This window comes from Vanacampus margaritifer, chromosome 8 (assembly GCF_051991255.1).
Source record: "Vanacampus margaritifer isolate UIUO_Vmar chromosome 8, RoL_Vmar_1.0, whole genome shotgun sequence".
NCBI lineage: Eukaryota > Metazoa > Chordata > Actinopteri > Syngnathiformes > Syngnathidae > Vanacampus > Vanacampus margaritifer.
This window is the reverse complement of record NC_135439.1, coordinates 9,181,725-9,197,790: the sequence shown is the minus strand read 5'-3', so window position 1 is coordinate 9,197,790 and position 16,066 is coordinate 9,181,725. Positions and strand designations below refer to the sequence as shown.

General features: G+C 39.1%; 1 protein-coding gene across 9 annotated transcripts in view; it reads left to right on the top strand.

Annotated features, from left to right (window-relative positions):
• Positions 1-16,066, top strand: part of atp2b2 (ATPase plasma membrane Ca2+ transporting 2) — a 98,893-nt gene that overhangs the window by 35,841 nt on the left and 46,986 nt on the right. For 7 of the 9 annotated variants that reach the window (XM_077573523.1, XM_077573521.1, XM_077573522.1 and 4 more), the window contains 5 exons: positions 9,469-9,669; positions 11,724-11,981; positions 13,235-13,360; positions 14,426-14,551; positions 14,800-14,832. In XM_077573523.1, the coding sequence (XP_077429649.1) occupies positions 9,469-9,669; positions 11,724-11,981; positions 13,235-13,360; positions 14,426-14,551; positions 14,800-14,832 (744 nt within the window). The remainder of the gene's footprint in view (positions 1-9,468; positions 9,670-11,723; positions 11,982-13,234; positions 13,361-14,425; positions 14,552-14,799; positions 14,833-16,066) is intronic. The other 2 variants (XM_077573528.1, XM_077573529.1) reach the window with 1 other exon arrangement.

The window sequence follows — 16,066 nt, the reverse complement described above, 5'->3', positions numbered from 1 at the left end:
ACAGTCTCCATCTCAGCACGTGTTTTTAAGATGCACACACCTGGAAGCAAATCCAGCTTCCAGTAGCTGCATTTGGAGAGAAATAAACACAAACTTTCACTGTACAGTTTAAATTTGACAAGTCGCTTTTATTATTTTTGACCTGATCACAAACACACCCAATAGACAAGTTATTAGCGAATAATGGAGGAATGGGTTCCCTAAAAAAGACATGTTTTTTAATCAATGAATGTTAAAATTTGTGAATGCCAAACCACGACTACTTGGGGGTTCACTGCAATGCCGCAAGGTCAGGGTCAGTGACAAATGTCACACCTTGATGAGATTAACATAGGTTCATTTTTTGCCAGAAAAAAAAACAACAAAAATTGTGTGGAATACTTTATAAATGCACCTGTGTTATTTCAGGAGTATTGACAGAGATTAATCTATGCGGCAGATGGATTATTTGTTGTTTTTTTGGAAAGAATTTCGCTGGCTCAGTCCCGTGATAGTTCAATACGCTACCATTCTCCCTATGGTTCTACTTGCTTGTGAGCCTAATTAAAGAAAACATTCTACTATGCTTTAAGTGAGACATGGGGGAAAAAAAACAGTCCAATTTAATCACTCTTTTGTCAAAATGTCTAATATACTTCAAAAGAAAGAATTGTAGAAAACTGCACACACACCATTTATTTTATTTTCTGACCATACAAGTGAGTGACTCCATACTCTGCCCTAATATTCTACTTGACCTATGACAAGTTTGGCTTTGGTCACCACGTATATTATGTGGACACATCCTCTACTAACACAACTATCCACTCAACCCCACTACTCCAACTGTCCACACTGTTAAAAAAATATATATATCTGCTGGGTATCAGAAGCTAACGCTGTTAGCTAACATTAATCTTTGCATCCATCAAAACTCAATGCAGCTCCGCTTACCTTTTGGTTTTGACATGGGGGTTCAAACTCATGGGGATGTGAGGGTTTCTGCATGATAGTACTTCTAAATATTAGTTCCGGATCTTTGCCGAGCTTTGGTGATTTTCTCTAATCGGTGTGGGCGTTTATGATGTGAATTAGCCGAATTGCGATGTCACAACACGTTCATTCAATTTTAATCTCCTGATTAAGTTGTCCATTTCGCTTACTTGTCATGACTTTTTCATGACTCTCTCTGCTACTTTGGATATGAATGGCTCAGGCTGTCCCCCCCACCCCCCCCCCCCCCTTCTTGTGTTGCGAGTGTATCTGATCCGAGGGCTGAAACCAGAGACTGACACCCAGATGGGAGATACAAGATGGTCACGCAACCTTTCTCCCGCTTTGTCAAGAGCACTCTCACTTTTCATTCCAACGATTTTTGATCTGCATACTGTGTGCACTTTCATTACTTATTGTTTGTGTGCGTGTTTGACACAATGCAAAAAGCCATGCATCAAATGATGACCCTTATTCTGTTCAGTGTGAGTCTCAAATTTATATAATGTCCATGTGAATTGAAATGAAAGCCATCTTTATGTCCTCTTATTCTTGTACAATACATTGCTTTACTTTTGATTTACTCCCCTCCGAAGACTCCCCATGAATCCCCATGTATGGCTTTCAAATGTGTTTTTGTTGTTATTTCGTACTTGTCTTCCTTGCATAACGTTACACAATCACACTTTCCCGCATTTAAAAAAGGATAGAAAAAAAAAACTGCAAGAAGAATCATTGTCATGGAAACAAAAGAGCATGTATGCTTTTGTGCGCGTGTACTTTCGGTCAAAAGATGCCTAATTTTATGTAAGATGACTTCTTCGTTTTTTCTTCTCACACACTTGTTTCGTCTTTACAAAATTGCCCCTAACCTCGATGCCCTGATACATTTTGAAGTGGGATTAGAGTGCGTGTGTGTGTGTGTGTGTGTGTGTGTGTGTGTGTGTCTCAGTTTGTGAGTGTGAAAGAGGGAGCTGTGAGCTGTGTTCTCTCACTCCACTCGGTTATCACTCGCATGAGTCAGACTCTTAGAGCACAGTGCCTGACAGCTAAACTCACCCACTTGTACAGCTGCCCCCACACGCAAATACACACAGACACACACACACACGCATACACACTCGCACGTTCTATTTTCTTCATTTGATCTGGCTTGTTGCAAAGCTGTTAAAAAGTGCTCTGAACACTGCACTGTTCTCCTGGGCTATTAATTAAACGTGGCCTGATTTATTAATTTTATTTTTAAACTACAACTTCTTCCAAACTATGTTGACGATAACTGGCTCAAAACGAAGAGGGTAACAGGTCGGTTGTTGTCATGGCGACCAGCAAAAGTCGGCAACAAAAATATTGGCTGGACCAGCCAGGACAATTCTTGTGTTATTAGTTTTAACTTGTGACCAGAAACCAGGAAGCAGCCAAAACAAAGAATACTTTTGTTCTTATGGAATTGATTTTCTCTGTTAGTCGTTTACGTGATGATTGAATTGTTGCCCCTGCCCCAGAATGCAAATATCTTCTTTTTTTTTTTCTGGAGAAAAAAAGAATGCAAATATCTTCTTTTGCCAGGACATGTCCACTTTTTTACATCCTGGTCGAGTGTCAGGATTAAAAAAAAAAAATTCATTCATTCATGAAACTGTCCAGTTTTCATTGCGTGACAAATGGGAGGCGGAGTCCACCATGTTGTTACCGCGACTGCTCCAACTTCAAAGCAAGGGGTGTAGGGGGAAGAAAAGAGTGGGTTTTGTGTGTGTGTGTATTATCTCTCTCGCTCTGTGTGTCCGTCCGTCCTTCTTAGCTAGCCTGTTAGCCTGGTTAGCTGTTTGCTAGAACGCTATTATCTGGATAAGCTTTCTACCAACTATCTAAAAGTAAACTAAACTAAAAGTCATACAGTATGTTGAGGGGGAAAAATAGAGAAAAAAAAAAGAACATTTCATATTTATTTCCAGACTAAAAACATTTTTACAGACTTGAGGGGGTGCGCTCTATGGAGTGCTATTCATCTGCTTTTTTTTTTTTTCTTTGTATTTGTTTGCCTGCACGCTGAAATTTGCCTGTGAGATTTGACTGCTCAACGATGTGTGCACATCTCAGTGTAAGCTTGCATGTGAAGTGCTGCTACTCAAGTCATGACACATCAACTTGAGCTGGCCTCATGCAGCGCACAACCAACCTACCATCCATCCATCCGGACATCCGACCTGTGTGTGGATGTGGATTAGGACCTTTGTGCATATTCATGTGGGTGGACCTGCTGTGCTGTTAGGTGTGGTCCACTTCCTTCCTTGTGTCATCCCTTTCATTTATTTACTGTATGTTGCATGCTGAGAGTGCATAGTGTAGTTTTTGACGAGAGCCAACAAACTCCATCCCGCTGTCGTCTTATAGCCGACTAAAGGTTAACTCATAATAATAGATAAACGATTCTAACAGGGATGTGATTTTTCCGCTAATTCGCGGAATTCCGCTTTTTTTTATCTCCCCCCCAAATTAAAAAAAAATTCCGATTTTTTTTTTTTTGTAGTAGTAGTAAAACTGCCATTTTATATGGGATAGTTCAATATACATTGAAAATTTATGCTGTTGTTTTGTCTATTTCTTTGTCATGTGAGTGCATTGAAAGTACTTTAGTCACTTTTAGTACTGGTACTTTTAGTACTTAGTAACCCATGAGCTCCGGGGGGCTTCGCCCTCCTTGTCCCCCCACCAGGGACACCCTGGACCTAGCTGGGTGCCAGCGGCCCCCAGACCCCCGGCTAAATTTTCAGATAATTTCACTTTGGTCAAATCACATCCCTGTTATAAACAAATAGGAATATAACTTAAATACTTGGGAGAGGAAACAGATGTCAGTCGGGATGGGCGAAAAAAACTAATGATAATTTGCTGATGTTCTACATAAAATACTGCAAATCAGCAATTGCTTCACAGAGCAATTGGACAGACGGCGCTTCTGAACAACAGCTGTTATTTTTTCCATTTCCTCATACAACTTCTGCAAAACATCGCACAATGAGATCCTATGGCAATATTTAACAATGAAAAAATAAAAAATGATGTCTAGGCTATATATCAATCAAAACACCCTATCTAGTGTATAGGGTGTTTTCATTGATTTTGTGTCTCTTAAATGTCACCTATTACTCCATAATGACATTCATCCCATTTGGAGCTACAGTACGTACAAGTCTATCACTGATTATTACTACTACAATCAGAATGAGAAAAAGTTTTCAAATAGATTTCTAGTTAATATGACTGAATGTCATGTGTCTGAATCCTGCCCGCTGATTGGTAGAATGAAGACTAATCACTTCCTCCACTTTAGCCGTCTCTGCACGCCGATTTGCCGAATGGGAACCTTTATCAGTAATCACATCCTCCTACGTCGGAGCCAATTAATGGACCCGTTTGTGTTTTCTTTTGAGACAGTATTAATACTTGATCATGTAAAATTCCACTGGGTGAAAGGAACGTTGACGACGATATACTGTATATCGCTTTAGCTGTCAAATTTCCTGGAGGTAATTAGTCAAAACTGATCGAAATTCATGATTTAATTTTTTCTGGCTGAGTTGATAGAGCAGGTCGTCCAGCGACCGAAAAGATCAGTAGTTCAGTTCCTGGCTTTGACTATCTTCTCTCAAAGTACCCTTGAGCAAGACTCAAAATAACCTTTCAGTTAACGCAATGTATGACAACAATTTTTTATTATCCCATTACTGTATGCTTTAAAAAAGTACAATAGAAGTTATTTTTCTGTCCTTCCTTTCTTTCCTCAGTCTCTCCTTTGGTCTCTTGAGGTCTCCCTGATTTGTTGGAATTTAGATGTTTCTGGGGTTGGCGAAGGACTCTGGTTGGTGGCCCGGTGGGTGGTGTCTGGTCGGTGCTGGATTTCACTTTTCTTTCTTTTCTTTGGTCCTTCCTCGGGTCTCCTGACGGCCTCACGACTCTGGCTGGAAGTGTTCGGTTTAGGTGAACGGTATGGGATTTTTTAATAGGTTTTAGGTGAACTAATGAATACACACACACTCGCATGCACATACACTTATTCACCCACATACAAAAAAAAAAAAAAAAAAGAGCAATGATGATGACATGTCAAATCGGTAAAATTAACGAATGAACAATACTGAGCTCTCCAGGAAAAAAAAATAGAAGTTATTTTTCTCATAAAAAAACGAATCACATTTTTTTTTTTTTTGTTGATCTGAGAATTTGTTATCTAATGAAACAATTTGCTGATAACCATTTCCCCCCCACCTTGGTAAGTACCATACTTGTGGTTATGATGTAGGTCACTATCAAGGACACGGTGACACATTTCTCCATCACTCCATCTCGTAACGGCAGCGTGATAATTAGCCACCTTTTAGCCGCTCGCTCGCTCGCTGATGGCTTATTATTCTACGATGGAGTCAGCCTACTCTCTGTCGCCGTGCGCTCTCTCACATTCTCTCTCTGAGTCACACTTGAAGCCTCTCTTTATTCCCTGCTCGCTTTTCAAAGTGCGGCTGAGAATGTGCCACGGACACATTGATTCACTCCAATTTTCTCCTATCAATACGTTGATGATCATCGCGGACGCCTGTTGCCATGGCGACTCGCGCGTAAAGTAGGAGGGAAAGTTGCAAAATCAAATGCACAGCTGATACATATCATGAGGACTAACTTAAATATAAATTAGAATCCCTTTGCGGCTCTTCAAGGACATTTAAAGGTCACCGCATATTTATATTCCCCAGTCGCCTTTTCTTGCTTGCTGCACGCATGCTCCTGGTCACGCCGATAAAGATGGACTACACACACACTTAATTCACATGTTCTTCAAGGTTCAGACTTGCGGGTATTTCCACACGAGTGGGACGCATAGTGTTTCCATAGTGATCTATTTTTAGCCCCTGTTAAAATATGCCATCATGTTCCTACCCACTGGGAGAGAGAAAAAAATCCTCATGCAGCGGGTGAGAGAGAACGAAGCAAGATTTTTTTTTTTCTTGGTTTTTATGTCCATGTCTCGTGTATTTGGAAACAGGATGTTAGGTAGGCGCCGTTTGTCAGAGCAGATTTGAATCAGAGCCGGCAACATTTGACAGATCAGCGAATTAGAAGCCATGAACTGTTAGAAAGAGAACAGACAGCCGCCGTACTCTCTATCCGCCTTTACTACTTCTTTGGTTAGTCGGCTCTTTTATACAATACGTTCAAAAAACACTTTATTATTTATTTATTATTTTCACAGTTTGAAAAATGCCTTAATAAAAGTTCCCTGACACCCACCACTAGCTATTTAAAAATATCTCATAATATGAAGACTTTCTTTTGATAAAAAAGAAACATATTCTCAGATCATAACTTTTTAAATTTAAATACGACTTAAGTCTCTTTAAAAGAAAAACGTAACTGTAAAATTTTTCCATTCTTAATTTAATAATATAATCATAATCTCTTAATATTAGCTAATTAAAAAAAAAAACTTAAATCATAATCTTATATTCTGACGACTCTTTTAATTATGGATATGGATAACTTTTCCTAAAAAAATAAAATCTACTTAACTCATTCACTCCCAGCCATTTTCACTGAAGCAACTCCCTTCGCTTCCGGCTGTTTTACTGTTTTTTTAACTGATTTTGTAAGGTCCGCAGAATATTGTGTTCTATTGCTATAAAAACATGGAACTTACCAAAAGAAAGATTAGAGTCTCTTCTTTCATCAGAATCTATGTTTCCGTTTTGCAGCAATTAGCATTCGAATATAGCTAAGTTCCATCATTATTCACAAATCTGTTTAAAACCTTAAAACCCTGGTTGAACTCTTATACTCTGCTGCCACCTGCTAGCCGTTTTTCTAATAACAACCATTGCTTTAAGCTTTCTCTTCAGTTTTGAGACTGCATATTTATACATTTTTGTGAGCAAATGACTTAATTGAAAAACTATTTTCAAATGAACCTTCTAGTAAGACCTTATTAGAACCAGGTGCCTGTTTTGTAAGACACTCATTTTCAAACTGTTCATCAATTATATAAGATTGAGTTTATAATAATGATTCCGCTAAGAGTGGGGCACAGAGCTTTTTGCAACACGGCCCTGGTTAATCTCTTATACTCTGCTGCCACTTGCTGGCCGTTTTTTGTAATAACTACCATTGCTTCAAGCATTCTCTCCAGTTCAGAGGCTGCATCAAAGCCTTCTGTATGCTCCAGCATAAAAAAAAAAAAACAATAACTTCTAAATATGTCTTTGGGAGGTAATGGTAATATTTAAACCATGAAGTCCCATTACATCGCAGTCCAAACATTAACATGCATGCGGCACATTCTATGTTTTGATGCCGCATTACCGCTAACCATGCTAATGATGGCTAACAGAAGTTGGCGCCGTTTTTCCGCTTTCAACTCGCTCCCTCACCCGCGCGGAAATGTGGGCCATGCGGAGATTTGCATATTTATTGATTTTACATCTTTCCACCGTGGAAGAATAAACCCTTTGATGCGGTGGAGAAATGTGTTTATTGACGACGTGGCTGAAAGGACATCAAAAGGTCATTAATTGTCACACGCACATGCACGTGCTGGCGGTCACGGCTCGCCAAGATGCACAAAAACATGCACGTGCGTGCATGTGTGTGATGCGGGACAGGCTGCTGCTACTGCGTGAGCTCAGCGATAGAGCATGCTTGGTCCTCTCCCACAGACAATTAAAAGGGAATAGATAATGAAGCTATTTATAGACCGATCTATTTGTAACAAGGGCATTCTCCTACGTAGGAGCCGGGAATGCTTCGCTTTCCTTGTGCCCCCCCCTCCCCCTCGATCCCTCCCACCTCCGCATATCTTTATTTATTTGATGGTTCATCCACCCACTCTTGTCATTCACTGGTTATATTGTGCATATGCGGTGCACACGTGACACGTTATCAGGTATCGTCCAGGGGCACTCCCGGGAGACCCTGGTGACGCACAACCGCGTGACATAACGACATTTTAATGTCTGCTTTTGTGTGAGGCGGCACAATGCGGCTGTGTAAACAAACTATGGAGCTACAATGAGAAGCACGTTGCCTCCATAGATAGGTAGTGATGTGGTATGCTGTGGATCATGACTTCTTCTTTTCCACAGTTTTTCTCATTAAATGTTACTATAGTTAAATAAATTGATAGATTGAACATGATGTGGTATCCTTTGGATCAGGAACTATCGCTTTTTCTATATAATGCAATATGTGGTGTGCTTTGGATCTTAATCGGTTCTTTTCCTAACATAAATAGAAAACGTGATGTGATATGCTTTGGATTTGCTTTATGGAGAGATAATTGGCTGTACGTGATCTGGATTTTTGTCTTATTTCCCAGATGATCAATGTCGTCATTGATCAATCGGCGAATTAAAGACTTTTTAGCCGATCATATCTATGTAAAGTCTAATAGATAGATAGAGAAAACACATGATGTGGTATGCTTTGGATGTTGAGTGCATTCTTTCCCTAGAAGGATTGATTTATATATAAATAAGTAAAGCAATGCGTGGCATGTGTTGGCTCATGGGCAATTCATTTTCCTAGATGGATTAAAAGTACATGATGTGGTATACTTTGGATTATGTGCAATTTCTTTTGCATACATTACATTGATAGATGACAGAAAACACGCAATGTGGTACGCTTTAGCTCAGGTTATGTTCCTTAGACTAATAGATAAATCAGGGATTTGATTTTTCCGCTAATTCGCGGAATTCCGCTTTTTTTACCCCCCCCCCCCCCCCAAAAAAAAATCCGATTTTTGTTTTATTTTTTTATTTTTTTTATTTTTAGTAGTTCATTGTGTATGCACATGACTCCGACAGATAACATCTTCTGCTATAACAAAGACATTTGTGGTATGCTCTAATATGAGTTACTTTTCATTTGGTCATGATACAATTATTTGTTCATGAAATTTGAACTCTTCAACATTATTTATGTGTTAACTTAGTAATCACATTAGTTAGATAAGATGATATTCTCAGTGATAGTTTTTAAAAGCAAAGGCAGTCCAATGTTTTTGAATGTGACTGATTTTGAGTTGACTAAAACTGCCATTTTATATGGGATAGTTCAATATACATTGAAAATTTATGCTGTTGTTTTGTCTATTTCTTTGTCATGTGAGTGCATTGAAAGTACTTAAAAACACGGAAAACCCATGAGCTCCGGAAGCCCCCCTTGTCCCCCCACCAGGGCACTGCCCTGGACCTAGCTGGGTGCCAGCGGCCCCCAGACCCCCGGCTAAATTTTTAGATAATTTCACTTTGGTCAAATCACACTGATAAATAAATACCGCATGATATGTGTGGTATGCTTTAAATGGTGGTTCCTTTCTCGAAAGATTGTTTTTCTTTTTCCTTCTAAGGTGTTTAGACCATGAATAAATATGATTATCTTATTTTTTCCATGCAATCATTGTGTCCTATTACTGACCCTCCTCGTGGCCTTTTTTCTTTGTGTCAGGACTCACGGGTGCCCAAGGTGACTTGGACAAGAGGAAAGAAGAATTTGGGAAAAACCTGATACCTCCAAAGAAGCCAAAAACTTTCCTGCAGCTGGTATGGGAGGCCCTGCAGGACGTCACCCTCATCATACTGGAGGTCGCCGCCCTCATCTCGCTGGGCCTCTCCTTCTACCACCCGCCCGGAGAGAGCACTGGAGAGTGTGAGTCCACTCTTCGACACATAAAAAAGTGTCAGCTACATCTTCTGCCCTCACATGTGGGAAAGGAGAGCCACCCATCCCAGATGCACTTTTCAGTAATTTATTCAACATTATGACAATGAAAAGTGTGTTAAAATAACTTTACGTGTTTAAAGTATATGGGAGGGCTACAACTGTAAAAAACTGAAATATTTTTATTCTTAACATGGAATTCTTGCAAAAGAAAAGGTTTTCAATTTGACACAAATTCACTTTAATTTTAGGCCCAGTGCTGGATTGGAACAATATGATGTCAGATTCTGTGCTCTACTGAGTGTACTTTTATTTCATTTTAAACACTGATAACGATATAACTATATCATTCTGCACAAATCAACTGTAATGTATGTCACTGCTGACACACATTCACACCGAAATGTTAGCTTCTTAATTGCATGCTCAGATTTCCCATTGGACGGGGATGGGGGGGGGGGGGGGCAGTGTGTCATATGACTCACCGCGCATACTTTGCATGTGCACGGGCATGTTAGCGGGAGGTTAATGAAGTGTTGCGCCAAGAAATAACCTTGAGCACCCAGTGTCTATACATTAGCCCCGTGAGCCGTGAAACAGGAAATGAAGACCCATAACGAGGCGCTGAGTCAGCGCCATAAGTCACCACCGCCCGTAGCGTTGTGAGAGTAATGGCACTCGGCCCGTCTCGCTAAAAGGGACCAGTCATCATTTTGATGTCTGTAAAAACTTTAGAGAATGTCCAAAGGGAACGGAAGTGGTGTTATTTATATTTTGCGCGTAGCATACCGAGCGGTCGTATTATTCAGATGAATTCATCGGTCATTAAACACTTCATGCGTCAATTTGCAAGAATGTGTGATTTTGACCTGCCAACTTTCTTTACATGCCTGTAGAGTGAAGAGTGCACACTCGACAAAAGAGGTTGAATTGTGCTGAAGGAATCATTATGCTCATAACTCGTAAAATAAAGGCTCCCCTTTAACTTGTCGATGCATGTGATGTGGAGATTGAAAATGCGAAGGAAGATGCGCACAAGGCAGGATGAGTTGCTGTGCCCAGCTATTGATTACATGCATCATTATTTTCTGATTATTTGATGTCAGCACAGCTATAGGTTTTAAAATGGTTTGCTGTTTTTTATTTAATATTTTATTTTTAATGTTAAATCAAATTAGAATTTTATTTTGTTTATATGGTTAGGTGATATATGTTTTTTGGTATTTTATTTTTAAGTTAGCATGTTTTATATATATATATTTTTTAATGCGTTTATTGTTTAGATTTTAAATACTATTATTTAAAATATATATATTTTATGTGGAAGCATGTTTTAAATTTATTTTATGTTTGTAATTTTATTTTCTATTTTTAAATTTTGTTTTTCTTTGATATTTTGTCAGTGTATTTTTTTGTCAACGTATTTTTTTCATTTCATATCTTATATATTTCTATTCAATCGTTTCACTTATGTTATGACATTAAATTATGAAGGTTCCAGTCCATACAATAATTTGTAAAATTTGTAAAAAAAAAAATGGCTAAAAAAATTACTGTATAGTAAAAAGTGAAAATGAATTAAGTGCAGCTTTCTCGATTGGGACTTCAGCACCATGGACAGCTACAACGGTGCTTCAAGCTGCTGTCATAGTGCTGTTGGAGAGCAACACGCTTGATTCGTTGATGGGTTAATGCTTTTGTGCAAGCCAAATTAAAGCAACAAAATTAAGGTTATACGTTTAAACTTTTAACTCTTTGCAAATATGATATCCACAACATACTTCAGTTTCCAATGTGTTATGGTCCAAATCAAATTTATCATGATCTTGACACCCAGTTAAAATGGTTTTACAGTGTGTCTCAAATAGAACCACTCAAAAGAGCACAGACCTCTGCCAATGCTACATAATACTGTAAACGTGATCCCTTTTAATCGTACTTCATCTATTTGCGGTGTGGTGTTAGATAATTAATTGAGGCGAGGCGTCCATCCAACACTTGAAATCGCACAGTTTCGATATAAACCTTTGTCAATTGGGCAGCTTGTGGCTCGCTGAAGGGCGGCGTGGAGGACGAGGGCGAGTCGGAGGCGGGCTGGATCGAGGGCGCCGCCATCCTCCTGTCAGTGGTGTGCGTGGTACTGGTGACCGCCTTCAACGACTGGTCCAAGGAGAAGCAGTTTCGCGGGCTGCAGAGTCGCATCGAGCAGGAGCAGAAGTTCCAGGTGGTCCGCGGAAGCCAAGTCATCCAGCTGCCCGTATCGGACATATTGGTGGGCGACATCGCACAAATTAAATATGGTAGGTTTTTTTTCTCCCTAGGTGCTTCCTCCAATTTTTTTTTTTACGTCAGTCTTCTTCTCTCGATTTTTGCTAATTTGTTAAAAAAGAAGAAAAAAAATCAGCAAACATTTCCAGATTTTTTTTTTTTCTATTTTGGAATTCAGTGTCACATTACAAAACGTGAAATCCTAAATCCTTTTCACACTTCGCTGAGTACAACGCATTGTACCATTAATCAACCCATTCATTGTGTACATTATATGCGGAGGCTGGCGGCGCATGAAGTAGCGCCTGAAATGAAAAATGCTCAATTCAAGCGCGGCACACTTTGACAAAACCTCATCACATTCAATAGGAGAGATGTTTTTGGGTGCTCCCCAAATTGCTCCTAGTGGTTCTTGATTAATTGATTACTTCATCAAGAATGGAATAGAATACAGCAGATAACCCTTTAGTAATCTCATAATGAGGGAATTCTGATTTTACAACAGCAAAATGGACATGGTCAGCACACGAGTATGTCTTTTTACAATATCAGACAATGAAACTGAGCAGAATGAGAGAAGGCATTATATGTGACATCTGTAAAGGAATGAAAAAAAAAAAATATATATATATATATATATATATATATATATATATATATATATATATATATATATATATATATATATATATATATATATATATATATATATGCAGATTTGGCGGCACGGTGGGTGACTGGTTAGCACGTCCGCCTCCCAGTGCTGAGGACGTGAGATCGAGTCCGGGCTTCGGCCTTCCTGGGTGGAGTTGCATGTTCTCCCCGTGCTTGCGTGGGTTTTCTCCGGGTACTCCGGTTTCCTCCCACATTCCAAAATCATGCATGGCAGGTTGATTGGACACTCCAAATTGTCCATAGGTGTGATTGTGAGTATGATTGTTCGTCTCTGTGTGCCCTGCAATTGACTGGCAACCAGTTCAGGGTGTACCCCGCCTACTGCCCGAAGCCAGCTGGGATAGGCTCCAGCACCCCCCGCGACCTTTGTGAGGACAAGCGGTAAAAGAAAATGGATGGATGGATGGATGGATATGCAGATTTCAATGGCAAATTATACAAACATGAAACAATGTATGTATAAAAAGTGGATATGGACAGCAGCAACAATAACTCTAAGTGTTGTATGTAACAAAAAAAAGCTATTTATTGCTTTTGCTTCATACTAAACAATGAATTATTGATGTAAGAGTGTCAGTTTTATGGCATGGTCCTGCCTTTTTGTTCTCAGGTGATTTGCTCCCCACCGACGGAGTGTTGATCCAAGGCAACGACCTGAAGATCGACGAGTCGTCGCTGACCGGAGAGTCTGATCATGTGAAGAAGGCCGCGGACAAGGACCCCATGTTGCTTTCTGGTATGTCAACAAACTCACAAGCACAGTGAATATAATAAATATACAACAGAAATGTGAGGAAAAGCCTACTAGAACAGCTGTACTTCAATTGGTGGTAGGTTTAGGGTGAGTCCTGTTTAACATGAATTTGAATGTTTCTTTTTCCACTATATATCCATTTTGTTTTGTTGAGGAAAAGTTTTAGTTATTTACACTCTAAATCTTTCTTTCTAAATATAGCATTCTCTCTAAATGCATTTAATTGATTACCTTGGCATGAATTCAGACAAAGGAAAAAGGTTGTTCACTATAATCGCAAGGCTGACACAGTTCCCCTTTGCGTGCTAAACTTATTTTCAGGCGTTTTAAGGGTTTGCTGCATCAGATAAATCACATTCTGTAGCTGTAGGAGTCGCATAATATCTGATAAAAAAAAATAAAAAATTGAATTAATCTCTCTCCAGCATTTTTCCCCCCCTCCTTGGATAATTAGCTGTGTGCCGTTTTGCCGCCGTCATTAATTAGCCTCGAATTCACCCACATTTTCCCAAAGGTTAATCAGGCTTGCTATTTGTGTGTGAGTGAGTGTGTGCGTGTCTGTGTTTGTATGTGTGCATGCGTGCGCTGACAATGTTTGAGGAGTTTCCGTTATTGTCATCTGAAGCTAAGACAAATGCCAAAACTATGTACAGTATAATCAGACAATAAGCCTCTAAATTGAATTGAATATTGTTTGTTATATTACTACTAGGGATTTAAAATGCATAATTTCATACATTGTTTGTTTTGTTCTTGTTATATTTCCAGTTCCACCACGGAATTAACATAACAAAGCTCAAGTGTGATGACAATGGAAAATTATTTTCATCATGTTTAATTGAAAAAATTTTTTTTTTACCTTTCTTTGCTGATTGGCTGTTCAATTAGCCATCTACTTAAAGTGTGGCATCCATTCGGAATTTTGAAGGTTACCAAATATGGTTCCTAGTGTAGGATTTTTCATAAAATTATTATAGCATAGTACAAATAGGAAAAAAAAAATAACTTGTGCAAACACGCCTTGAAAAAAACATATCTTAACTCCAGGGACCCATGTGATGGAGGGCTCAGGGCGCATGGTGGTGACCGCTGTGGGCGTCAACTCTCAGACTGGAATCATCTTCACCCTGCTTGGAGCCGGTGTGGAGGAAGAAGAGAAGAAAGAAAAGAAGGGCAAGTTATTGATACTACTTTTTTTCCCAAGAATTAATAAACATGACATGTGTTTTTATCGGATCGTATTCCCCCCGCAAAAAAACCATTTGTTTCCACAAGCCCTTAAATTATATGCTTGATCACATTGCTTGAAATACTGTTTATTGTGTGATTTGGTGACTGGTGGTTTGGTGGTTGAGGTGCAGTAGACCTCAGCAAATGTTTTGTCCTTTACTTTGTCTCATTGTTCCACATTTGCCTTGAAGGAGGCGCGGTGGAAGACGGACACCAGAATACAGGTAGAGTATCCTCTTTGTCTCAAACCCAGGAGTGGTACTCGCAATTCCTTTGAGCTTTAACCCCTACGCTAATAATCAGGCGCAAGTCACCTCCTCCTCAACACGTCCCCACTTACAAAAGAGAAAACCTTGTTATGTGGAATCTACACGTCTTTAACTTCACTGGAACTATAGCTCTAGCATCCATAGTTAGTTAGTTGGTTACTTAGTTAGTGACTATGTGACATTTTCAGTTTGTTTGTAAATTAGCCAATTATTTAGTCAGTTAAACGTTAGTCACTTAATTAGTTTGTTAGCTAGTCAGTCAATCAATTAGTTACTTTGTTGGTCACTTGCCCAGTTGGTCATTTATCAAGTTAATTAGTCAGTTAGCTACTTAGGAAGTCAGGTAGCGATTTAGTTAGTCAACCATTTAATTAGTTGATTAGGTGGTCAGTGTCAGTTAGTGTGAAGGTTAGTCTGACACTTGGTTACTTAGTTGCTCAGTCAGTATTATTAGTTAATAAGTCAATTAGCTGGTCGGCCAGTCAGTCAGTCAGATAGTTACAGTAGTTAGTTAGTGAATTAGCCAATCAGCCAATTATTGATGCTATTTAGTAAGTTTGCTGGTCAGTCAGTTTAAGACTTAGCATAATCAGTTGTAAGGTAGATTGTTAGCTAGTCATTTAGTTTAGTGGGTCAGTCAATCAGCTAGTGAGTTAGTTTGTGTGTGAGTCAATTAGTTGGTTGTTAATGTATATGTTTTTTTGTTGTTTTTTGGCACAGTTGGTTGGTCAGTCAGTAAGTTAGCCATTTACTTGGTCAGTCAGTAAGTTATTTACTTAGTCAGTTAGGAACTCTGTCACTTATTTAGTCAGTTTGTTAGCCAGTTAGTCACTGAATTTTAGTCATTGATTTAGTAACAGTCCAGTAATAATACAATCAATTAGTTAGCTAGTAAGTTAGTTAGCTCAAATTGAAAATAGCACATTTCCCCATTGTGGGACAAATAAAGGTCGTCTTGTCTTAGTGAGTTTAATCAATTATTTACTTATTTGGTCGGTCGGTTAGTGATTTAATTTAAGTGATTTCATTTGTTACTTAGTGAGTCAGTTAGTTTGTGACCTTGGTATTGTCTGCGAATTAACACCATTGCGTTTGTAGTGTGATTCAGGGATCCGATTAAGTGTAAGATTTTTCCTCCATTCTTGTTGCGTGTGACTCATGATAAAAAATGATCCAGTGTGTCTGTTCA